The sequence below is a fragment of the Sander vitreus genome, chromosome 18 (assembly GCF_031162955.1).
Source record: "Sander vitreus isolate 19-12246 chromosome 18, sanVit1, whole genome shotgun sequence".
Classification (NCBI taxonomy): Eukaryota; Metazoa; Chordata; class Actinopteri; order Perciformes; family Percidae; genus Sander; species Sander vitreus.
Window position 1 is genome coordinate 22,225,600 of NC_135872.1, and position 25,428 is coordinate 22,251,027.

Genomic DNA, 25,428 nt, shown 5'->3' on the forward strand with positions numbered 1-25,428 from the left:
TACGTGGCTCGATGATACCGGGTATTCTCCCCCAGCTGATCTACGTAGCTGGATTTATAATGAAAAATGACTGATTATCTTAGAAACGGGCCACAACCAATTGATAAAGGACAACTCTGTGAAACTAAGCAAAAAGACTGCCGAGCTGATGTATTATCAAATGAGGAAAAACAAATACTACAAATGCCCAATGTGACATATGTAACATTTCAGATCTAGACACAAAAAGGGGGGGGTATTTAAAAAATAAAATCTGTGTTCTATGTTGTTATTTTAGTCTGTGTTATGCCCCCCATAATTTTCCTTTAAGGGGAAATTCTGTCTGGGTTCTAGGCCAAATAAAGGCATGGCATCAGTCCGGTAACACTGGTAGGGAAGGATGAGATTATTGAATCATATTTAAATATTTTGTATCTATTTATTGTGTATTTGATGTCATGTTGCACAATGAATAGAAAAACACAATCTTTTTTTTCCATTTTCAGTGTCCTCCTTTAATATCTTTTCAAAGTAAAAGACATAAGGTGTACATGCTTACATGCAGAAACAGTCCAGCAGCTTCTCATTATGGCTGCTGCAACCTGTGATCATGGTTCTTTACATGGCTGTGGGGTTGCTGATCTTGCCCATGAAGAGGATGCTTCTGGTGACGTTCTCCAGGATGAAGACCAAGAAGGGTCTGTCAATTTTCACGGGCCGGGGTATACTGAGGTTTACTGCCTCAAGAACGGTGGAGGATGCTGCCTCTGTTTCCATCTCGACGACACTCAGCAGGGCCTTGTGGAGGAAAAAGAAGGCAGTCAGAGTCTAGTTTAAAACTACACTGGTGTATTAGGGCCATTCTAGGTAAAACAAACATGTATATATTACGGAGCCGCGGTAATATTCCGAAAAAGAATGTGTCAAGTAGTAAATTTACTAGCAAAAATGGTTATTTTCTGAGATTATAAAGTCATACATTTGCCGTGGGAAAAAAAACCAACTCCGAAATTCTTTGAAATTAGAGGGATAAATTAACACACAAAAATAATTCTGAAAGATAGTGGTTTTTTTTGTCAAGAAATCATAGGTGGGTGCATTAGAGGCAACCTTTTCCAAGTTTCTTATCTCATAAATTAGTGACTTTAATCTAAGAGGATTTCTGAGTTTTTTCTCCCAAAGTTATGACTCTATAATCTCAGAAAAGTTACCACGTTTTGTTTTCCTCGTAAATTGACTATAGTCTCGGAAATTCAAATGTTTTTCGTGAAATATTTCCCACTGTTATTACTTTTACCTACAACGGCCCTAATACCGTGCAGGTCTAGAACAAATGTAGAAGCTTAGGGGTCTTTATCAGCATCCTCTGGGGGTAAATGTCTCTATTCTGCAGTTTTTCATGAACCACAGCTCATGCAGTGAGGTAGGTATATTCCCATGTTCATAAGAAATTAAATGGATAATGTACCTAAGAAGAAATGTTTGCCTCTCCTACCTTTGAGACTTTGAGCGGGACCTCGTCAGACATGCCAGAGAAATCAGCCTTGTTCTCAAAAGCGTCGGTTATGCCCATTTCTTTGAGTGTGTTTTCCAGGGGAGCATCAGCAGAGATTGAAAATTTTGGCAGGTAAAGATCTACATATCTAAAGAAACACAGAACATCACCAGTGTCACAATGGATGGAATATACAGTTATATCACTGCTTGTCTAATTAAGTTACACATTAGGGCTGCACGATATGGAGGAAAATACAACATGTGATAACGTTGTTGGATATCGCGATAATGACATTACTTACGATAAATAATATATTATTAAAGTGTGCTCAGTTCTGCATATCTGCTGCTTTTAGTATTCTGCTAAAATACAGCTAATTCACTGTTGAATTAAAAAAAAAAAAAAAAAAAATTTCCGACATTTTATTGAACAAATTGAACATAAAAGGCACCGTTAAAAAAGAATGACGGTTAAACTTTAAAGTGTTTTCTAAAGTTTATGTTTAAAGTTTTGTACTTGATACTCTTTCAATTAATTCAAAAAATCTTAGTGTCTTTTGCGATGCGTTTGTTGCGCAAGTTAATATCACAATGATTTTTTAAAAAGCGATATATTATATATATATTACTTGCTGTTTCAAGTAAAATGGCATCCAGTCAACACTTTCTCAAACACTAGAGGATGGGGATTCCTCTTAATCCTTTGAGACGGAGTCTCGACAGTGCTTGATGTAGTCCTTGTTGATGAAGCCCTCCACCTCTTTCATCTTGCCCTCATCGGGCAGGATGATCATCATGGAGCTGTTGCCCTTGTAGGGCAGCATGATGACGATGGTGTGGTTGTCGACGTCCCAGTAGGTGTCGTAGTCACCCGTCCTGATCATCATGTCCACCTGAACTTTGGTGGTCTTGTCCACATTGAAGTCCATCTTGCGTGTCATGTCCCGATTGAACAGTGTTTTCCACTGTCCTGTATGAGGCAGTGGACAGGGGAAGAGGACAGTAATCAACGTAAATTATCAGTCATTTGTTTTTAAATGTTGAATAATGCTCTTCAATCATCATAATTCCAACAAGTCCTTACGACTGTATGGGTCATTTGTTCCTACCCTCTAATACGACCCACAGGAGCGTTTTCCTTCCTCATATATAAACCAGAGAATGTTGGTTGCGGTTTTAAACGTGTTTAACGTTGTGAAACGGTCACAGTTTGGTTATGTTTATCAGAATCAGAATACTTTATTGATCCCGTCAGGAAAATTGTTTGGTTGCAGTTGCTCACAGTCAGATTGAAGGTAAAAAATAAGAGTAAGACACGAGCTGGTCAATAAGTGTATAAAATTAACATAGCTACATTGCAAGAAATGAAATGTAGGCCCCAAAACTTGAAGTAGTTTAGGCTAAACTACTTGGTTAAGTTTAGAAAACGATTGTTGTTTGAGTTTAAATCAGCCGTTACTTAATTACGAGTTACGCACGTGACACTGAATTTGACGTTCCTAAAGTGAAAAAAACGTGCAGATTACTTTTATTTTCAAACGCGTTTAAATCCCGCTCTTTTGGGTGACAGTCCTATGATTGTTTGACCCATCCACCACCCCAACCTTTCTCCTTGGGAACTTCCTGCTTTGCGCCCATCATAATTACTACTAGTGGGCGCCGTCACTAGAAACTGTAGGTCGTAATTGCGACTTGAACAAACAAGCTATGGGAGAGTTTTTCAGGGGAGGACTCTATACTTCATTGTTTAAACGGCTTTATTTAACATGTGGTGAGTCGGTAAACTATGAGGCATGGACTTGAAATAGCTTCTTACCTTTAAAGTAGACATAGTTAATAAGCACAATGGCCATATCAGGGTCCAGGTGCTTTACCATATCTTTGATCTTATCCTTTGTTTTATTAGCAATGAACGTGTTGATATCAGCTGCAGCCTCGGCAGGTTTGGTAAGGTCGACGTTGAAGACATCAGCAGAGTAGTAGTGCTTGACATCCTTCAGGAACTTCTCCAGAGGACTGAAGCCGGAGCGCAGGGCGACAGTGTTACCGACATCCAGCTGCTGGCTCGCCTGGCTGTGTCCCATCATGTGGAAGAGATGCTCGTACGCTTCGTTGACCTGGGTCTGGGTAAAGGGGCTGTAGCCCAAGCTGGAGAACAGCTGGCGGTGGGTTTCACCACTGGCCCTTGTAGACAGCATGGACAGGGCGGTGGAGATGCCCAGCGGTGCGAAGAAGATGTTTTGTCCAGCAACAGCGTTGGTACTCAGGTGTTTGTAGAGGGCAAAGGTAAAGTCAGCATTGGGAGAGGACAGTTTGTGGCAGCTCAGCTCTCCCTCGTGGCTGTGTTCAGAGCCGTGGTGGTGGTGGTGGTCTGCCCAGGCTGCAGCCAGCAGCAGGGCTGAGAGCGCACAACTAGCAAAGATCCCACGCATCTTTACAGCCTGTCCAGGGAAAATCAGAGGAAGTAAGTTGGGCTCTACCACAATAGGTGATAGAAGAAATTAGATAATTTGCTAAACTTTTTGAGATGGAAAGACAAGTGACAGTAGCCGCTGGCTTTGAATTAAACAGGACACACAGAAAGATTTAGCCTCTAAACAGCTCTACGCTTCCCAATATTTACATTGTTATGTCACATCTTCAAAGTTTTACTTTCAAACCTGATTTTTTTTTTAAGTTTCAAGTTAAATTAAAAGAAATATTACATACATACATTATGAATGAAAAGGATAAAGTTGACAGTATCTAAAGTTTCAATACTTTTTAAACAGGACACACTTATGATCTAATTTTAACAGCATTATACTTCTATTGTAACACATTTGTCTCCACACCACAAAAAGTTCATTTCTAAACTTCACAAATACAAAAAGCTAATTCACTTCACACATTGAAGTCCAAGTCCTCATAATTCATATAAACCATTCAGCATATGTCAATGGAGGTCCATGCTTACCTTTGATCTCCTCTGGTGCAGTTTGGTAAAACAATTCATCTTTATATTCAGGAGATCAGATCAGATCAGCTGACACATATTATTATATATACATATTAAAAATTAACAAGGTCCATTGGTGAGACTTTACACACAAATAATGACAAAAATGATACGAGGAGGATTTAGGAGCCTTTGGTTGAAGTATGAAGCAACTCATTACAGTCATTGCCACTTTAAATCCCTTCTGGAAAAATAAATGGTAACTTCTTTTAAATAATAGCAGTAAGTGGTGATTCATATAGCCACTAGTCAGTAGGATGGATCTTGATAGTAGTATTCATTTAAAGTCATCTGAGTTAAATAACATATCAAATCCCAAGTCTTTTTCCGCTTCATGTTGAAATATTTTGAAACAGTTGCTCAATAACACACAAGTTTGTGTCAGCAGTGCAATACATGCACCACTGTTTATTAACTATCACATACAGAAGTCCGCTGGATACCAGGGTTGGACAATGTCTATCAAATTGCCATATGACCATGTGTCCAGAGCAGTGTAAAGCGTTACTGTAATCAGATTACATTTGCCTGTAACGCAGTAACGTAACGCATTACTGTTGATAACTTCAGTAATCCCATTACAGTTACTAATCAAAAAATGACCGTGTTACTTGCGTTAATGCTTCTTCAACTATCTGCATAACGGGAGGAGAGAAAAACAAATCAAATGTCCCTTTTCGTGCAAGTTTGCGTAACACGAAACAAAAATGGCAGAGCGACCGCTTAAGAGAAGACGTCTTTTGAGCGGTGGAGGTATGCCCATTACTTCAAATGAGTTGCGCGAAAGGACAAACACTTGATTGTAAGGTGTAACTTGTGCCCAGGCCACAAACACAACCTCCAATCTGTCCAAGCATCTGCAAAGGCAACATGCTAACACAAAGCTAGTCGCTAAAGACCCCCAGACCCCCAGAGTGACGCGGACGCTGATGAAAAGAGCATGTTGCCGACACAAGCCAAGCAGCCAAGACTTGATTTTCAGCAGCAGGTAAACAAAGCAGAGATAAGTGGGCTTGTGGCAGCATACATAGTGGAGGAAATGTTCGCCATCTTTCCGAAACATACTGGGCAAGATACAGGTAACGAAGAGCGGACGGCTGCCATTAGACAGGAACAATTTTGCAAGCTACTAATCCAAAAGTAATGTAACTAGTAGTGTAACTAATTACTTCCAGCAGTGAGTTATTTAGTAAAGTAAGAAAAAAAAACTAGTAATGTGTAATCAATATTTTTGAGTAACTACCTCAACACTGGTCCAGACTGAAACATCACATTGGACGACAGAAGGACACAACTCAGGAATAATATACCATCGTCCCTTAAGTATTTTTGTTTTACAGTAGTTTGTGTTGATTTGTCAAATCTACTTAATATAATGCCAAACTGTGAGCCATCATGGATTTAAGTGGGGCACCTGGGACATCTTACCTTGGACAGTGTCAACCACAGACACTCAGTATACAGTGTGGCATGTTAGTAAAGGGTATATGAAGTCATGTAAATTCATTTCCCTTGACATAACTGTAAATCCTCACTTTAGAACTACCTGTGCTGTGACAATATCAAGTAGCCGTATGATTGATGAAATGGGAATTTATTTTCAGAAAATACCTTTTTATTGGTATTGTAAATCACTTGACACTTGGTCAGGTGCCTTTGTCGTTCTTATTGACGCTAAAGTCTCCTTTAGCGCTTTAAGTAAACGCGCTTCGTCGGGACTATTGCCGTCCCTTTAGCGCTATAAGTAAACATGCTTGGTCGTGACTATTGCCGTCCCTTTTGACGCAGTTATGTTAAGGAAAAGGTTGTGGGTGGGCTTACGGTTCCGTGACACGCGGGAACTACGGGGCGGTTGGGTTTAGGAAAGGGTCGTGGGTGGGCGTACGGTTCTGTGCCATGCGGAAGGAAAGAAAAAAACGACTATAGCAAGTGTGACGCGAACCTCGCTCTCTTGGGTGAAAGTCCTGTGTTTGACCCATCCACAACCCAAACCAACCTCCTTACGCGGAAATTCGCCCTTACATACTACTCGCTTAATCCTATCTAACTGCTGCTCTCCCCGGTGCGTTACACAAACACGCTGAAAGATGCCTTTTCCGTCGCATCAGACGCCGACAGCCATTGTCCAAACGTCCTCATTTTACAAGTTTGGAATGAGAATGGGTTGCCAGGCCTGGAGCTCTCGCAGCTATACGAGTCTTGGCTAACGAGGTGATCTGTGTGGGGCGCCTGGATAGCTCACCTGGTTGAGCGTGTGTCCCGTGTACTAAGGCTTAGTCCTTGATACAGCGGCCACAGGTTCAATCCCTTTTCTGCATGTCATTCCCCCTCTCTGACCCCTTCACATCTTCAGCTGTCCTGTATAATAAATGCCCCAAAATAATCTATAAAAAAGGAACAACAAAGAGGTGATTTGTTAATGTCCAGCCGGGGAGGAAGCCTCCTGCAACCAGCCCTACAAAAGCTCCTGGCTGCAAACATATCACGTAGCTCTTCAAGCCAAGCATATGGTTGCCTCTGCCAGCTTTGCTCAACCAGATGCCCTTACGTCAACACCATTCAGGCTATAGATGCTCGTCTCCAGTCACTTCAGAACGCCCAAGCTTCACCCTCTACTTCGACGTGGATAAGTGGATTGCATATTAATGTGATTTTACATATATTATTGTGATGAAATGTCTTTGATGTAATGGGTATGTATTGCGTGTCTAGTGTGGACCCCAGGAAGAGTAGCTGACTGCTACGGCATCCGCTAATGGGGATCCTTTTAATAAACAAACAAACCATAAACAAACCAAATAAAGTCATGGTATCAGTCAGATAACACTGGTAGGGAAGTCTAAGATTATTTAAATCACATTTAATTCATTTTTGTATCCATTTATTGTGTATTTGATGTCATGTTGCACAATGAATACAAAAAATAAATCTTTTCAGTGTCCTCCTTTATTATCTTTTCAAAGTTAAAGACATAAGGTGTACATGCTTACATGCAGAGACACTACAGCAGCTTCTCATTACGGCTGCTGCAACCTGTGATCATGGTTCTTTACATGGCTGTGGGGTTGCTGATCTTGCCCATAAAGAGGATGCTTCTGGTGACGTTCTCCAGGATGAAGACCAAGAAGGGTCTGTCAATTTTCACAGACTGTGGCATACTCAAGGGTACCATCTCAAGAATGGTGGAGGATGCTGCCTCTGTTCCCATCTCGGTGACACTCAGCAGAGCCTTGTGGTACGCCTGCGGAGGAAAAAGAAGGCAGTCAGAGTCTATTTTAAAACTACACTCGTATATTAGGGCCGTTGTACGTAAAAAAAGAAGAAAAAAAATACAGAGGGGGATAATATTTTGAGAAAAAACTCGAAATTTCTCAGATTGAAGCCGTAAATTTACTAGAAAAAAATACTTGGATATTCTCTGAAGTCATAAATTTGCTATAAAAAAAAATAAAAATAATAATTCTCTGAAATGAAAGTCACAATTTTAGCGTAGAAGAAATCATAGGTGGGTGCATTCGGGGCCACCTCATGGTATATCACATTCACTACTTTCACATCACAGAAGTCTCTCAAGACACACTGGCAGTTTGGAAATCCTGTAGAGAGCTTTCCTCAGAGGAAACGTATTGTTATCTGTGACTTGGGACGGGAATTATTTTTAAACTTTATCTTTTAGGAAGTCATAAGCGGAGCGATTTAGGTGATTTACAATTTTTCTGTGGTTGTTTTACAACAGTCCGATGCCAGATGGGCACAATCAGTGTTGTGTATCGAGACCAAGACAAGACCAAGACCTTGAGGGGCTGAGACAGACTGAAGACCAAGACCAGACCAGTGCCAGAACTACTTGTTCTGTCTCCGAGATTCATTCTCTTGGGAGTGCTTGTTAAGAGGGCGGGGAGAGGGGGTTAACAGTAACAAATTTCAAAATAGAAATAGTCAAGGAAGGAATTTTTACATCTTATCACAGTAATAATGTGAACACATCAAATTAGACAATGCACAGGCAATTTAGTGATATCCCTGCAGTTGTGGTCTTTCTTTCATGAATCACACGTGAAGCCTGTCGTAAGATGATTTCTGTGCTCATATCTGCGCTGGTTTCTTTGTTAGGTTGATAAATGAGGGCCATTGTAACCAGACTATCTTCCGTACCTAATTGTGGCTTGACAGTGCGCAGCATCACTCCAGTTAGAGATCCAAAGAGAACAGATACCTGCAGCCTTTAGATAGCTGGAATGAGTCAGCAGTGTCAAGGAAAGGCCTTAATACGCACCAGAGAACACAAGTGGTATTATGTTGAAAAAAACAAAACCGTCTCAGCGCCTACAAGCTATTGTCGCAAAAACTAGCATAAACAGCACGAACTGTAGGAGCACAATTCACAGCAATGTCTCTTTAAAGTGTGGATGCTTGTGATAATATGGTGATTCAGGGTGAAATTTTGGGCAAGTATTTCCTTATTGCTAAATCTGATTGCAAATTAACTTGCTTAGGTCATCCACTGCAGGCGTAATACACAGCAAGAGGTGGCGTCTGTGATGTGATGAGGTTGATCCACCCTTTACAAAATGAAGCAATGTAATTCCTTGACAAAAAGAGTTTTCAGTTTCTTTTCTTGTAAATTTGTGACTTTAATCTCAGAGGATTCCTGAGATTTTTCTCTCGTAATATACGACTTTAGTCTGACTTTTTTTCTTGGAATATTTCCCCCCCATCCCCTGGCTCCATTATTATTCTTTTACCTACAATGGTGCTAATACCGTGCAGGTCTAGAACAAATGTAGAAGCTTAGGGGTCTTTATCAGCATCCTCTGGGGTAAATGTCTCTATTCTGCAGTTTTTCCTGAGCCACTGCTCATGCAGTGAGGTAGGCATATTCCCATGTTCATAAGAAATTAAATGAATAATGCACCCAAGAAGAAATGTTTGCCTCTCCTACCTTTGAGACTTTGAGCGGGACCTCGTCAGACATGCCAGAGAAATCAGCCTTGTTCTCAAAAGCGTCGGTTATGCCCATTTCTTTGAGTGTGTTTTCCAGGGGAGCATCAGCAGAGATTGAAAATTTTGGCAGGTAAAGATCTACATATCTAAAGAAACACAGAACATCACCAGTGTCACAATGGATGGAATATACAGTTATATCACTGCTTCTCTAATTAAGTTACACATTAGGGCTGCACGATATGGAGGAAAATAAACGATGCAATAACGTTGTTGGATATCGCGATAACGATATTACTTGCGATAAATAATATATTATTAAAGTGTGCTCAGTTCTGCACATCTGCTGCTTTTAGTATTCTGCTAAAATACAGCAAATAATTAGTTGAATTTAAAAAGGGAACTAAATCATTTCCAACATTTTATTGAACATAAAAAGGCACCTTTAAAAAAAAAAAAGAACTATAGTTACACTTTAAAGTGTAGTTTTCTACTGATAGTCAGTGGTGGAATTTAACTGTAAAAGTACTGTATTTAAGTTCTTTCTTGCCACTTTCTACTCCACTACATTTCAGAGAGAAATATTGTACTTTTGTTCTCACATCTGACAGTATCTTTGATACTTAAATTAAGAATTTGTTTTGCACACAAAACACATGTAGTATTTATTATAAATTAAACTACTCAACAATATACAGGCCTACAAGTACAGCTGTAATGATTAGCTGATTTAACACTTAGTTGATGGACAGAACAGTTTGGATCGTTTCCATTTTTTTTTAAAAGTGTGCATTTTTCTGCATTGAGTACTTTTACTTTTGAGTACATTTTCTGATGATACTTACATACTTGAGTAACATTTCTACTGCAGGACTTTTGCTTGTTACAGAGTAATTTCACAATGTGGTATTAGTATTTTTACTTCAGTAAAGGATCTGTATACTTCTTCCACCACTGCTAATTCTCTTTCAATTAACTCCAAAAATCTCAGTGCCTTTCGCGATATGTCGCAACCTCTCGCGATGTGTCTATTACACATGTTATCGCAATAATACAAAAAACACGATATATTGTGCAGCTCTATTACACATTACTTGCTGTTTTAAGTAAATCAAATGTCGACACTTTCTCAATCACTAGAGGATGGGGATTCAAAAATAGAGAATCCTCTTACTCCATTGAGACGGAGTCTCGACAGTGCTTGATGTAGTCCTTGTTGATGAAGCCCTCCACCTCCTTCATCTTGCCCTCATCGGGCAGGATGATCATCATGGAGCTGTTGCCCTTGTAGGGCAGCATGATGACGATGGTGTGGTTGTCGACGTCCCAGTAGGTGTCGTAGTCACCCGTCCTGAGCATCATGTCCACCCGAACTTTGGTGGTCTTGTCCACATTGAAGTCCATCTTCTGTGTCATGTCACGATTGAACGTTTTTTTCCACTGTCCTGTATGAGGCAATGGACAGGGGAAGAGGACAGTAATGTAGATATGTCAGTGTAAACTATATATAGTCCTTTTTTAATGTTGAATAATGCTCTACAATCATCATTCCTTCCAACAAGTCCTCCAAACCAGAAACCTAACCATACAACCGTATGGGTTGTTTGTTCCCAACCTCTAATAGGACCCACAGGAGAGTTTTCCGTCCTCAAATCCAAACCAGAGAACGTTATCCATCGCAGGTTTGAACCGCAAAGGTCATGGTTTTAAACACGTTTTTGTGAAACGGTCCCAGGTCGGTTATGTTTAGGCGCCTAAACTACTTAGTTGAGACACTCCGTATTTCATTAAATAACCAGGTCTATCGTTTTGTCTGTTGTCACGGTGACTCCGTGAAACGCCTGCAGGCACGAAAGAGCGGGTCTCGTTGTCGCCTGGGCTGTCTACTCGTTCTGAGAAATTTGCTAGCATGTCGGTGGCTAATGTGAACACGTTCTCTAATATGGAGGAATTAATCGACCGGGTCTTGAAGAAGCAGCTAAGTCTGCTTAAATCAGTGATCTACAGCGCAGTGAAGGGAGTGCTGGCCGAAATGAATGCCTTGCAGCAACACATCGGGGCAGAATCTGAGATGCAGGAAATCATGGTATGTGAGCCGGACCAATCTGACTGCGTCACATTCACGATCCAGCGGCTTCGGATGCCTGGGAGCGACCCGCGGGGGGAGAGAGTTCGCATTCGCTGCAGCCGTGGAGCCTGGTGTTTTCTGGCTGGAATTAGGAGGAGGAGGACGCGCTACATGCACGGACCGTCCCGCACTGCAAGGAGACGGAGGGCGGCGGTGGGACTTTGAGTTCGATACCAGGGCCGCGACTGGAGGACTCAGCACCTGTGGACTAACAGTATTTGGGCCACTGTACCGAGTTTGACTGGAGGACGCGGTGTGTAAGTTTTGGAACCAACCATTGAAGGGACATCTAACCAGACTGTAAGAAATGATGAATGCTGGCTACAATCTATATTTTTGAGGACACTTAATCGGGCTGAAAAAAAAAAAAAAAAGGTAACATGATGAATCCTGAGGATGCGCTATGTAAGTTTTGTAACTAAGCTTTAAAAAACGGACACTTAACCAGACTGAAAATACATGATAAATGCTAGCTGGTTAATCCTAAGGATCCTGTATGTAAGTTTCGGAGCCGAGCTACATTCACTGTACCGTGTACGGTACACCTTGTGGCGTCGCTGTAACCTCCACTCATAAACGTTTTTATAACTTTAAAGCATTAAATCATCAAAATATACAGCCATGCGACACACCAATTGAAAGCTTAGACTCTCAGGATTCCATTAAGCCCACACACAAATGTATAGCAGTTACACAACTGCTACAAAGTTATAGAAAATAAAACAATACAGCGTAAACAGCGCAGCCCGTGTCTAGTGCATCCACAGTCCATACCTTTTTCCTTGTCCCTTTAGCCACTGCGGGGATTTTTTGCCCAAAACCTTTTTTCTTAAATCCCCAAGAGTCCAAGGAAATGGAATATCCAAGCCATTATATCCAAAACGAGCTGTTTGCCTCACAATTTTGACATTTCTGGCCGAATCACAACGGAAAATCGCTAAACTGTTTTTCATTTCCGTATTTGTATTGCTTCCTCACGTCTCTCCTGAGGCTGTCAGTACCCGATCCGTACCGCCTGTACGATCCGTTCTGCGCATAATTACGTAGTAGAAAACTAACAATGTCCCTGTGCGATTTGTACCACTCATGTGTTGAAACACTTTACGACCAAACATCAACTTTTTTATTAAAAATCTTTATTATACAATAGTCATAGCTACAAATAATCAAGACTTGTCACTGATCCAAAACAGTGTAGCGACGTCGTTTTGTTGTTTATGTTAATGTTTTTACTTTTAATACTTTGTCTTGACTAATAACCATAGACTGTCTATTATTAATGCGATGAAGTGTAAACGTACATAAGTGTCCTTTTGGAGACGGGATGACAGCTCTTCCAGCCACCACTGCTGTATACCACTATAGTAGCTACATGCTAACGGCAGTAAACATGTCATCTTAGCTGGCAAGGTTGTTAAATTCTCCCCAATTCCGGGTCACAGTCCTGCTGAAACATGTCCGATTGTGTAGAGTTTGGTTCAGAAGCCTTTCTGCAATTTTTGACATTAGAAAGTGCTGCTTCGTTCCACTACAATCTAACGTTAGCATACTCATAGCTAACTATTATAGCTGCATGCTAACGCGACATAGCAGAGCATATATAGCTAGCTATATTTGCTACATGGTGTTGTATTGGATGGCCGGACGGCCCTCTGTATATCATTAACAGATACTTTAGGCAACTCCAGCAAACACCTTGTAAACTTCATCTCTGCCATCATAACGGTCTACTGTCACTGTCTAATGTTTTCTTCTGGTAACCAGAAATGTCCAAACAACCTTACGCCAATGCATGCATAGAGCTGTGAAGTTTGCCGGTGTTCGCACAAGCGTAGAACTGATCAGGCAGTGTCGTAAAACACGTTGAGTTTCTGCGCATGCGCAAAATTGTGCGCATGCGCAGAACGGATCTTACAGGCGTTACGGATCGGGTACTGACAGAGGCTCCTTCCAACTTGAGGTGGGCGTCACTGTGTTCACTGACTTCTTAGGTTTCCATAGAGACCTGGTATAAGCCAATCGGTGCAGGTTTGCCTGTGATACACCAATGAAAAGCTGAAGAGTCCTCTGACGCGATCTGAGCCCACGTGTACTCGAGCAACATTTGCTCGGACTAGTTAGATTTAAATGCTATAAAACCCGTCTACATTTTTATCTAATGAGCAGACAAGTCGATAGATACCAAATATGCCATTGAAATTTTAACCCTGTAATGGCTGGAGCTGTGTCAAAGCAAAAACAGGGCCTCCTATAAGCATATGGCACCCTGTGCAATGTATAATTACTTATTTCTATATATTTATGTATATAGTTATTTCAAGTATGTGTATGATTGATGTGGGTGTATTTGTGTATTTGAGAAGTGTTTTATTTTGTACTTTATTGGCTTTTTTCTTTGCACTTTTCAAATGGAAATCAGAAAAACGCACAGACATATGTAGAAAAAAAATTCATATAAAATCCATTTTTGAGTCTTTTGGCTTCTGTCTTCAGTCTTTTCTGTAGTAAGCTGAGACATGTGGCTATTACATTGTGTGGTCTGTAACTCAGTAGATGTGTTTACAGCAGTGTATTTTAATAATTTTACAGATGTATGACTTGGACGGAAATAAAAACCCTCCATTCTAGTCTCTGTAACTCTGTGTCAGTAAGGCCTAGAATCACTCCGACACGTAACAAAAACTTGAGTGTTTCCTTACCAATGATACCAGGCACATCCCTGAGTGTCAAAGTATATGGGAGCTGTACCACTTTTAATTTGGGTATGACGTTTAGACCAAAAAGCTTGAAAATGCAGCCGTTTGTTAAGAGGTTAAAGGGACACTTAACCAGACTGAAAATACATGATAAATGCTAGCTGGTCAGTTTGTTAACATTTAAGCTAGACTGAAAGAACATGAGGGATACGGTCTGTTCAGCTCATAGTCTGGTCTGTTTTTTTACACAGCTTAGTCCAAAAATTGTTTGATGGTGTTTATAATATTATCCATGTTTAACATAAGAATTCACTAGACCCGTTTCAATTAACCTGTGACTTAAGGAGGTGTAGTTTTGAGCTGGAGTTTTGCGCAAACTGCGTTTGATGTGGTCACACATCTTACAAATAGGGGAGGGGGTCTGCGGTCTCAGAGGGTTAGGGGATTTATTTTACTTACACCTTGCTCAGAGCTAACAGTTCACCCTTTGCTACAGATTTGTCAGCAAAATCACTACTAAATTATTATGAGACACGTATGCGTTTAAATTTTGAAGATGGCTGAGCTTTCAATCCTTTCAGTTAACATCAGGGGGCTAAACGGGCCGATCAAACGAGTTAAATTCCTGGACTATTTAAGAAGGAAAAACAGACGTGGCACTTATACAAGAGTCACACGTACGTAAAAGAGATGTAAATCATCTACAAAATAAATACTTTAAGGTTGCTGCCTCATCTAGTGACGTCACCAAAACCAAGGGCTCCATCGTGTTGCTGTCGCGGAAATCCGCACTTACCGTAGACAAAAGCAGTAAAGACTCTTCAGGCAGAATATCTTATATATGTACCACGATAAGGAGTAGGAAAATAGCCTTTGTCTCGGTATATGCACCGGCTACATATGATGAAAGTTTCTTCCCACTCCTAATATTCATTGCTCTCTCTCAATGAATATTCACTAAATTATAGGGGGAGACATGAATGCAGTACTAGATTTAAATCAGGATAGATCAGGGGTCAATCACACGAAAGCCCAAAAATGCATATCGGACATGTTTTAAATCAGTTGTGGAATCCCACCATCTTACAGATATGTGGAGGATGCACAATCTTACTAGCAAGGATTACACCTTCTTTTCCACACGTCACCTCACCCACTCCCGCATCGATTATATTTTGTGCTCCAGTGAACTTAAGGCAATGTTCCACACGATAGCAATAGAACCAGCAATTCTGTCTGATCACAATGCGCTGATAACCACATTCCATTGTGATATGTTAGGAGAAAGAGCTAGGAGATGACAATTTAACAATTCCCTTCTCCAAAACACAGCTTTTGATACAGAGTTTAGAGCCAAGCTGGCAGAGTTTATATCAATCAATAATGACTCAGTTTCGGACCCGGCGAGCCACTAAAGGACTTATTAGAGATTTCACATCTTCCTTTGCTGTCAATTTGAAGAAAAAGAGAGAGGCAAGGATTGCGGAGTTGGAAGAACGTTGTAAATCCTTCGAGCAATCTCTAAAAAACGTGTTTTTCTAAATCTACACATACTCTTTTAGTCACAAATCGAGCAGAGCTAAATGATTTGCTAAGACAGAGAGCTGAATTCATAATGCACAGAGTGAGGCAAAATTACTATTTTAATGGTTGCAAACCAAGCAAATTGCTTGCTCTGAAATTAAACAAAGTGAATCCAGAGCTGCTATTGATATCGGGAAATATCTGGAAATGGAAATTGTAAGACTTTAACAAATGCTGAGTCCAATGAGTTCAGACTAATGCAGCTTTATTCACACAACAAACAAACTTTCATAAAAGGGAGAACAGTTGACATGCACCAAATGTATATGCCAAGGTTTCTCGGCGAACTATCAGAATAACTCCTCCTTTATACTTTTTGTCCTCACACAATCCAGGCTATGGCCGATGCTTCTAATAGATTCACACATTCCAATCTATTCCTGTGGGTGAAGGTTGTCCCCAGACTAACCGTATTGTGTAGTACACTACATACAAGCTATGAAATACATTTTAAAACGTAAATATCCAACATATCAGCTATCAACAGCATCAAAGTTGTATGAATCCTACTGCAATCCGGATCCAACACAGTGCCAAAAGTTCCTGAAAGAGCTAAACCTGCCTCTTCTTGACCCAGAGGAGGCAGAAGAACTGGGTCAACCTATAACGTTAGAGGAACTTAAATCAGCATTAAAAAAGAGGTAAGAAAGGGAAAACAACAGGGTTGGACGGAATTCCATCAGAGCTTCTGTTACAATACTTGGTGACTGACATACTAGGACCTACCATTTTACAAACTTTAACCTCGGCCATAGAGAGGGGCACCTTTCATCAACAAACCAACACTGCACTAATTTCGGTCATACACAAAAAGGGCAAGGATCCTACGGAGTGCTCAAACTACAGGCCCATCAGCCTTATTGGGACGGATATTAAACTCTACGCCAAAGTCTTGGCACTACACCTAGAACGCTTTATTGAGAAGCTAGTCCACCACGACCAATCAGGGTTTATACCAAAGAGTCACGCTGCAGACAATACACACAGATTATTCCATGTAATAGAAGAAGCCAAAAACCTTCCAACAACAGCAGCAGTTTTATCACTGGATGCGGAAAAGGCTTTTGACCACCTAGAGTGGAGCTACTTGTGGCAAGTAATGGAGAGGCTTGGTTAACCCTAACCCTTGAACCAAGCCATAAGGCAAAATAAAATATGTAATATCCAGATTAAATCCAATAACAACTCAATATTGTTATTTGCAGATGATATTTTGCTGTACATCTCTGACCTTGAGGACTCTGTCCCAAAAAATCTTAAGATCTTTAACGAATTTGGCTCAATCTCCGGCTATAAAATCAATTGGAATAAATCTAATCTTCTTCTGTTGAACACCGCACAGGTGACATCACCCATTAGTGATACAATATCAACCCAAAAGCAAAATTACATATTTGGGCATCACCATTCACGCATCGCTACAGCGAGTTGTCCAGGACAACTATGAAACTATACTAAAGAGATCTGGCCAATTAGTCTGCGCTGCCGGCATCGCTACGGTCCAGGATTGCTGTTGTTAAAATGAACATAGTTCCTCAGGTGAATTTCTTAAGTACAATGATCCCCTTACCCCCACCAATACATTTCTGGAAGAAACTTGATACCGTAATTCGGCAGTATATTTGGAATAATAAACAACCTAGGCTCAAATACTCTACCCTGCAACATACCACAAACACGGGAGGCCTGGCCCTCCCCAACCTTAAAGTGTACCACAGAGCCTTTCAGCTACGGGCCCCGTGTGGATAGACCCCTCATCTACAGTCCCATGGAGAGAAATGGAGCAAAACCTCACTGGAAGTCTAAGACTGCAAGACCTTGCTTTTGCAGGTGTGTGCCCAAAAAAGTGTACGCTAGCCCATGGCCCTATTATCACCAACACACTGACCAACTTTAAACAGGTCAAGGAGCACCTATATATACACACACACCAATAAGTGGCATTTGAATACCCCAATATGGCACAATGCACACCTAATGTATAGTAACAAACCCTTTACTTGTAACCAGTGGAGTGACAGAGGTATTTAGACCAGCTATTCAATGATGAAGGTATGTTAAGTTTTGAAGACCTGAGAGATAGCTTTGAGGTCCCTAGGACATCCTTCCTTTATCTTCGCTTAAGATCAGCCCTAAAATGTTATGGAGTGCCATGGGGGAACAGTCTTGAGACACCCAATCACTAAATGGCTTGTTGATTCTTCTGTGAGAGGATTAGTGTCCAGGATTTATGCTAAACTGATGCAAGATGCTGAACATCTGAGGGGAACGTAATTAATTGGGAGACCATTTGGACAACATTTCCCACTGTTCCAAGAACCCAAATCACCAGCAGATCCACTTCAACATATGCCATAGGACATATTGGACTCCTCAGAAGAGATACATCTCTAAAGTCATTCCTACTCCCTATTGCACAGTCTGTCAACCTGAACAAACTGGAACTTTCCTACACATGGTCTGGGAGTGTGAACAGGTGCATGAGTTTTGGAATAAAACAACATCAATAATATCTGATGTGATAGGATGTCGAATTCCTACTGAGCCGATTGTTTTGTTACTTAATGACGACTCTAAATTACACCTACTTGGGAGACAGAAGAAAATTTGGCTAGCCGGCTCAACCACAACCAAGAAAATGGTAGCTCAACGCTGGTTCCCCCCCCCCCCCACCCGCTTTGTATAAAACAGTGGTCGGCATACTTCCTAGACATAATTATGCTGGAGCTCTCTACAGCAAGGATTAACAAAGCCAAGTCATCGACTATAGACCTATGGAAATACGAAGCAGCACAAGTATCAGTCCTAATGACCTCAACACAACAACAATTAGAAGAGAGCGACTAGGCAAGGTGTGATTTTTGTTTTGTTTTCTTGTATATTGGTTTGTTTTCCCTGAGACCGCAGAGGGTGGGGGGTGGGAGAGGGTTTTGATTCTTGTTTGATTGTAGTTTGTTCTGTATGTTCTGTTAAAAAATGTAAAAATAATTTAAAAAAAAGTATCATTAAAAAAAAGAAGAAAAAGATCGTTGTTTCGGTTAAAGCTATAGTGGGTAGTTTCTGTCGCCCTCATGAAGAATCCTAAGTAAACACTGTTGATGCATTGCAGATTACTTTTATTTTCAAACAGGTTGAAGCCCGCTCTTTTGGGTGAAAGTCCTGTGTTTGTTTAAACCATCAACCACCCCAACCTTTCTCCTTTGGTGCTCTTATCCCTTGTCACCTCACTTCCTGCTTTGCTGCCATCATCATTACTAGTAGTGGGTGCCATCACTGTAAAAACGTAAATAAAGGTCATATTTGCGGCTTGAACAAATGACCTATGGGAGCGTTTTTTAGGAGAGAACAGTCTCCATACTTTCATACCTGTCTTTACCTGTTGAAATTATAAGACATGGACCTTAACTTGGTTCTTACCTTTAAAGTAGACATAGTTGATCAACACCATGGCAATATCAGGGTCCAGGTGCTTCACCATATCTTTGATCTTATCCTGGGTTTTATTAGCAATGAAGGTGTTGATTTCAGCTGCAGCCTCTGCAGATTTGGTGAAGTCGACGTTGAAGACATCAGCAGAGTAGTAGTGCTTGACATCCTTCAGGAACTTCTCCAGAGGACTGAAGCCGGAGCGCACGGCCACGCCGTTACCAACATCCAGCTGCTGGCTCTCCTGGCTGTTTCCATGCATGCTGAAAAGATGCTCGTACGCTTCATTGACCTGGGTCTGGGTAAAGGGGCTGTAGCCCAAGCTGGAGAACAGCTGGCGGTGGGTTTCACCACTGGCCCCTGTAGACAGCATGGACAGGGCGGTGGAGATGCCCAGCGGTGAGAAGAAGATGTTCTGTCCAGCAGCAGTGTTGTTATTCAGGCTTTTGTAGAGGGCAAAAGCAAAGTCAGCATTGGGAGAGGACAGTTTGTGGCAGCTCAGCTCTCCCTCGTGGCTGTGTTCAGAGCCGTGGTGGTGGTGGTGGTCTGCCCAGGCTGCAGCCAGCAGCAGGGCTGAGAGCGCACAACTAGCAAAGATCCCACGCATCTTTACAGCCTGTCCAGGGAAAATCAGAGGAAGTAAGTTGGGCTCTACCACAATAGGTGATAGAAGAAATTAGGGCTGTCAATCGATTAAAAAATGTAATCAATTAATTACATACTCTGATTAATTAATCGCATACATAATTAACGCCTGAACCGATACTTTAAGTAAAAAAATAAATAAATAAAAAAAGGGGTACTAAACAACAGTCGGTGACATTAAAGAACGGCTTGTTTATTGCTAAGGCCATATGGTCAAAATTAAATGATTTATTATTATTATTATTATTATTATTATTATTAATAATAATAATAATAACTTATTTCACTAGTAAATTGCTGTTGGAACGACAAAAACAACCAGATAGGAAAAGGACATTTACAATAACTTTAAATGCACCACGACGCTGTAAATTACCAGTTTCATTGAACGCACCGTCTGTGTTGTTTCTCCGACGGCAGCTGCAGATTGTTACATCCCGGTGTTGAATCCTCTACAGTGAAACACAGTCAAACGTACACCGTTTAGCGTTAGCTGTCAGCATTGTAACCGTGTTTAATCCAGCTACTAGCTAGCGGTAGGCTAACGTTAGCTGCTGTTGAGTATAGTGTTAACTAGCGTCACATGCAGCGGGGTTTGTGTTTCCTTTAACGTCTGTTTCAGAGCAGCAGAGAGAAGCGCAGACATATCAGTGGCACCAGATTTTCATCTGTATGCAAACGTCAATATGGAATGGATTAATCTGCGTTAATTTTTTCTCAGATTAATTAATCGAAATTAACGCGTTATTTTGACAGCCCTAGAAGAAATAGATAATGTACACACCTTTTGAAATGATTTTTTTTTTTTTTTTTTTTTAATGGAAAGAAGTAGACCAGTTGCTTTGAATTAAAACAGGACACATATATGGTTTAGCCTATAAACAGCTCTACACTTCCCAATTATTACATTATGTCACATCCTTAAAGTTTTACTTTCAAATCTGATATTTACCACAAAATGTAAGTCTAATACATCTAAAGTTTCAAGTTACATTAAAAGAAATATTACATACATGATACATGAAAAGGATAAAGTCGGCAGAAGCTAGGCTCAATACCTTTTAAACAGGACCCAGTGATGATCTAATCTTAACAGTTTTACACTTCTATTGTAACACGTTCTCCACACCACAAAAAGTTATTTTCTAAATTTCACAAATTACAAATGTCACTTCAACATAAGTCCAAGTCCTCATAATTTATATAAAGCATTTAGAATATGTCAATAGGGGTCCATGCTTACCATTGATATCCTCTGGTGCAGTTTGGCAGAAAGTTCATCTTTATATTCAGGAGATCGAAGAGGGTCAGCCAACACATCTTTTAAAAATTAACAAGGTCCAGCCTTTTCTGTCCTGTGCCGGGAAATGTCTGGCCAAGCTATCTTTATCATTACAACACAGCAACACAGAATGGGTATAGTACCGCCGGTGAGACTTTGCCATGCAAGTTTGCATACAGCTTACATTAATCATCAAATAATCACTAAAATAAATTATACAAGAGAACCAAGGAGCCTTTGATGGAAGTATGAAACAACTCATTTCAGTAATTTCCACTTTAAATTCTTTCTGGAAAAAGAAATGGTAACTTATTTTAAATACATAGTACTAATTGTTGATTCTTTTAGCCTCTAGTCATTTCATTTATTAGGATATGCATTAGCTGTTTGCCATGCCATACATGTGGCAATATGGGTCATTCAGCATCTCTCTGCCCTCTGGTTCCATTTTTCCCCCAAGAGTACGGGCCACTGCCTATAAAAAATTACCCATTTCCCTCTGGCTACAAGGTGCACATCTTTAAAAACCAGAACACATGCAATAATTTCAATGAAATGTGTGCACTTACCCAAACTGTTTTCCTCCATATCTGCCGCAACTGCATAGATGCAAATCAGAGATCAGTCTGCCCTCGCAGGTTTTGGCCTCAGCAGAATCGTCGTGGTAGAGTTAATAAAAACTCACCCATCTACTCCAATAAATGTTGTAGTTCTTGTATCAGAGAAGGTTTTTCTCTCTGTAGATTTAAAACTGTGTGAATACATTTAATTTAAAAACATGCATGTTTGTTTAGTTTTTGCATGGGAATGACATTCATAGAAAAGATGACCTTATTACCAAACGTATGGTACAATACAGAATCACTTTCAAAATCCTGCTTAAAGCTACAAAGCACTTTACAGTTTAGCTCCTCAGTACATCTCTGACTTGCTTGCTGATCACAAGATCACGGACTTATCTGGCTACTGCTTAAAGCAGTTGCTCCTCAATTCCAAGAATTTCTGTTGAGATTGAATCATTATATACATCTGTAGTGATATAATAATCAATGTTTTTTCTGCATTCACTGTCTCACTGAAATGAGTCGGCAGATGCTTTGCACCAACGTCTATTAACTTTCATTTACAATAAGACATGATAAATAATGATGTATTTAGAACATCAGACACCTAGACAGGTTCAGATGACGAAAAGAAAAGATGATGGTAAATGGCGGATTAGTGAAAGACTATAAATAGGTGAACAGACTAATATTTCTGTTATTTCTGTTAAATCTGCTCCAATTTCAAATCACTCTCAGCAGAGCCTGCTGGAATAAGAGTCAGGAGGAGGCAGTCAGTGCCAAGGAAAACTATATAACTATTTATAAAATATGACCCTACTTATCACTTGATTTATTACCTCAGTAAACATTTCCTAATACGTTTATAGTCTCAATCAATTCTTCCAAGTCTTCTTTAATACAACATGATGCTCTTAAGTTTGTAAGTACATTTTGTTTTAAGTACTTTTTTTCCACTAGCCAAACTGAGCATCCCAATTAATATCACAGCTAATGTGAATTACATATTCACTTTGCAAACCAAGCTAGCTAGCTAGTGCTAGCTGGTAACTTAGCGTTAAGCTTGGCACTTAATTGGCAGCTCCACCCTGTCGTCCAAATATGGTCACTTTTGGCTCCAAAAAACCAAGATGGCGACGGTCAAACTACCAAACTTGAGACTATAAAACAATAGAGCGTTTTCACAGCACGTCATCAATAAGGAAGTCAGCCATTTTGGAGGTACTGAACAAAAACAACGCAACTGAACTCGCAACTTTTCCTTATTGTTGCTTAAAATGGTCAAATTATTTGCATGTTGTTGGCTGTACCAATCTGTTGGACTGGGCATTTGGAAGTACTACAAATTGCCAAAAGTTTTTACAAATCAGTGAGAAGGGTGCAAAAAATTGTGAAAAAAGTGACTTGTTTTAAACTATGTAGATAAACAAAATTATTCTTAAGTCATTTTTGTGTGGTACAATACACACAGTATACTATTGTCAGCAGAACAACACATTATATTAAACAATACATTTGATTTATTTGCAGTTGCAGGTTTTAATAGTTTTAATTGTTTGTTTCTTCTCACTCACCTTTTGTTTGTTCCGTTGTTTGGTCCAACATTCAGCAATGTTTGGGGAGGAGGCACCCAGCATTTCTTGTGTGTTTATGGTGTGGATGATGTCATCACTGAAATCATTGGACCAAACCAACTGATGGGGTTTTCTTGTGTGTAGAGATATTTCATATAAAAAAGAGAAAGTTCTCTGCGCTTCTGCAGACCACAACAATCCGGTGCAACCAAGGCAGGACAAAAACGGTATAAAGTAACAAAAAATAGCCGGTGCAACACAAAAAAAAACAATGTTGATAAGTAACAATGTTTAACATTGTTACTTATCAACATTTGATTGTTACATTATCATCAATATGTTTTTAATCACTTTTGAACTGTGTGTGGGCATTCGCCCTTTATTGACTGATTGAGTGTAACACCTTGGTTGAGATGGGTGTATCTTCAGGCAGCTAACACGCCCCCCCTTACGCACCTGTTGATTTTTATTAAGGGCTTCATTGCCCATTCTCTCCAAGGACTCTGATGAAGATGTAACTCTACATCGAAACGTTAGTCTGTTTTGCACCTTAAGTAATAAAACCATCAATTAAGAAGACATCTGTGTTGCACCGGCTATTCTTTGTTACTTTATAGAGATATTTCATGTTTGTTTGATGCATTTGAGGGGTAAGGTGCAAAGACTATAGTCCACAAACCAATGGGCAGCGTCACGGTGGCTACTTGCACTTTTTAATACAGCATATATGGCGGTGTTTGCCTGTAAAGGGAGGAATGGGGTCGCCCACTGTCCTGTGTGAGACAGTGGAGGGTGAAAAATAAAAAAATTACATATCACTGTTTTCTTAGAAAACTGACATCCACATTTTGTTAGAGCCATGCTTACTGTTAGTGTCCTCTTTGCAGCTGTTTAGCAGACACTTCACCATTCCATATCCAAGCAAGTCAGCTGAGAGTTCTATTAAAAATTAACGAGGAGCAGCCTCTTCGGTCTCTGTCAAGAGATTTCTGGCAAGGCTGTCTTTACTGATGCAACCCAACCCAGTAAACACATGGGTAAAGAACCGCTGGGGCATTAGGGGCCTAAAAATATGTGTCACACGTGTTGGTCTCGCTTTGCCAGACCAGCCACACGCGGCGATGGGGAGGAGGGTCTGGCCAGTCCACATATCCTTTAAACCAATCACAATTGTCATGGGCAGCACTAAGCTCCGCAAGGAGCCGCTGTAAAATAGTCGTGCGAAAGAAAACTCAAGTCTAGCTAGCTAGATGTCTGGATTTACCCTGCAGAGATCTTAGGAAAGGAGCAGTTAACCATAGCCTTCATGAATCCACCGGAGATTAAAATTCCAACACAAAGAAAGAGGAAGGAGACGGACATTGGTGAAAATACATGCGTCGGCGGAATTTCCTGCGGCACCGGAGCAATCACGGAAGTGGAATGTCAAGGATATGGACTACACTTGCATTAAATAGGTATGAGCTTATAATTATCGTACAGATACAAAAATCAGTTTGAGGGAAATGTAAAGGAATACATTTCTGCCTTTAAAAAAAAAAAAAAAAAAAAAATTGGTTCCTTCTCTAAATAATTCAACATTAGTTCATTATATACAGCCATTTGGTAAAATAATTAGATCTATGAACCCCAGAATGAAAAAAATCTTTATTTCACTTCACCATGTTAAAACAGCAATAGCCCAATGAGTGTAAGCAAACACTTTAAAAAAAAATAAAATGGGATCTATTTAATGTTTTAGTTATCTGCATCACATACAGTCAAGCTGGATACAATATACAATTTTGCATTTCGGTATTTGTACACCAAGCCAGATTCAGATGACAGATGGTAATAAATGTGTCATGTTGACAGACGGCATAGCAGATTAATGGACTGACATTTCTGTTACTCCATGATAGATCTGTCATCTTGTTCATCAAACTGTCCTCCATTTATCATTCTTCCCCCCCCCCCCCATGGCTCTTAATATGACTGTGACATCATTACAGGGCTTGCAAATGCTAAGGTAAAAAAGGAGCTAATGTCCTTTGGCTAAAAAAGGAAACAAAAAAAAACCAACTACAGTGTGAAGTAGTAACACATGTAACACTCATCTTTTCCCTAGCATCT

The 25,428-nt window shown here is 40.3% G+C and overlaps 2 protein-coding genes across 2 annotated transcripts; both read right to left on the minus strand.

Moving 5' to 3' along the window:
* Window positions 1-597: 597 nt before the first annotated feature.
* On the minus strand, window positions 598-3,908 carry LOC144533496 (alpha-1-antitrypsin homolog). Its single transcript, XM_078274872.1, has 4 exons — window positions 3,293-3,908; window positions 2,175-2,446; window positions 1,470-1,621; window positions 598-784 (listed from the first exon to the last, which is right to left on the minus strand). Exons 1-4 carry the CDS (start codon window positions 3,906-3,908, stop codon window positions 598-600), a joined length of 1,227 nt encoding a protein of 408 aa, XP_078130998.1.
* A 3,615-nt stretch (window positions 3,909-7,523) lies between these two features.
* On the minus strand, window positions 7,524-19,862 carry LOC144533335 (alpha-1-antitrypsin homolog). Its single transcript, XM_078274630.1, has 4 exons — window positions 19,244-19,862; window positions 10,593-10,863; window positions 9,417-9,564; window positions 7,524-7,715 (listed from the first exon to the last, which is right to left on the minus strand). Exons 1-4 carry the CDS (start codon window positions 19,857-19,859, stop codon window positions 7,524-7,526), a joined length of 1,227 nt encoding a protein of 408 aa, XP_078130756.1. The 5' UTR covers window positions 19,860-19,862.
* Window positions 19,863-25,428: the final 5,566 nt, after the last annotated feature.

What these genes read in the sequence shown, in the direction of transcription:
- LOC144533496 (XM_078274872.1), bottom strand. Translation starts at nt 3,908, where the DNA reads ATGCGTGGGATCTTTGCTAGTTGTGCGCTCTCAGCCCTGCTGCTGGCT. An exon ending in GAGACTCCGTCTCAAAGGAT is followed by an intron (nt 1,622 to 2,174) that starts TAAGAGGAATCC and finishes TGTTTCTTTAGA; the next exon opens with TATGTAGATCTTTACCTGCC. An exon ending in CTCAAAGTCTCAAAGGTAGG is followed by an intron (nt 785 to 1,469) that starts AGAGGCAAACAT and finishes CTTCTTTTTCCT; the next exon opens with CCACAAGGCCCTGCTGAGTG.
- LOC144533335 (XM_078274630.1), bottom strand. Translation starts at nt 19,859, where the DNA reads ATGCGTGGGATCTTTGCTAGTTGTGCGCTCTCAGCCCTGCTGCTGGCT. An exon ending in CAACTATGTCTACTTTAAAG is followed by an intron (nt 10,864 to 19,243) that starts GTAAGAACCAAG and finishes TGCCTCATACAG; the next exon opens with GACAGTGGAAAAAAACGTTC. An exon ending in TCCCGCTCAAAGTCTCAAAG is followed by an intron (nt 7,716 to 9,416) that starts GTAGGAGAGGCA and finishes TTTCCTCCGCAG; the next exon opens with GCGTACCACAAGGCTCTGCT.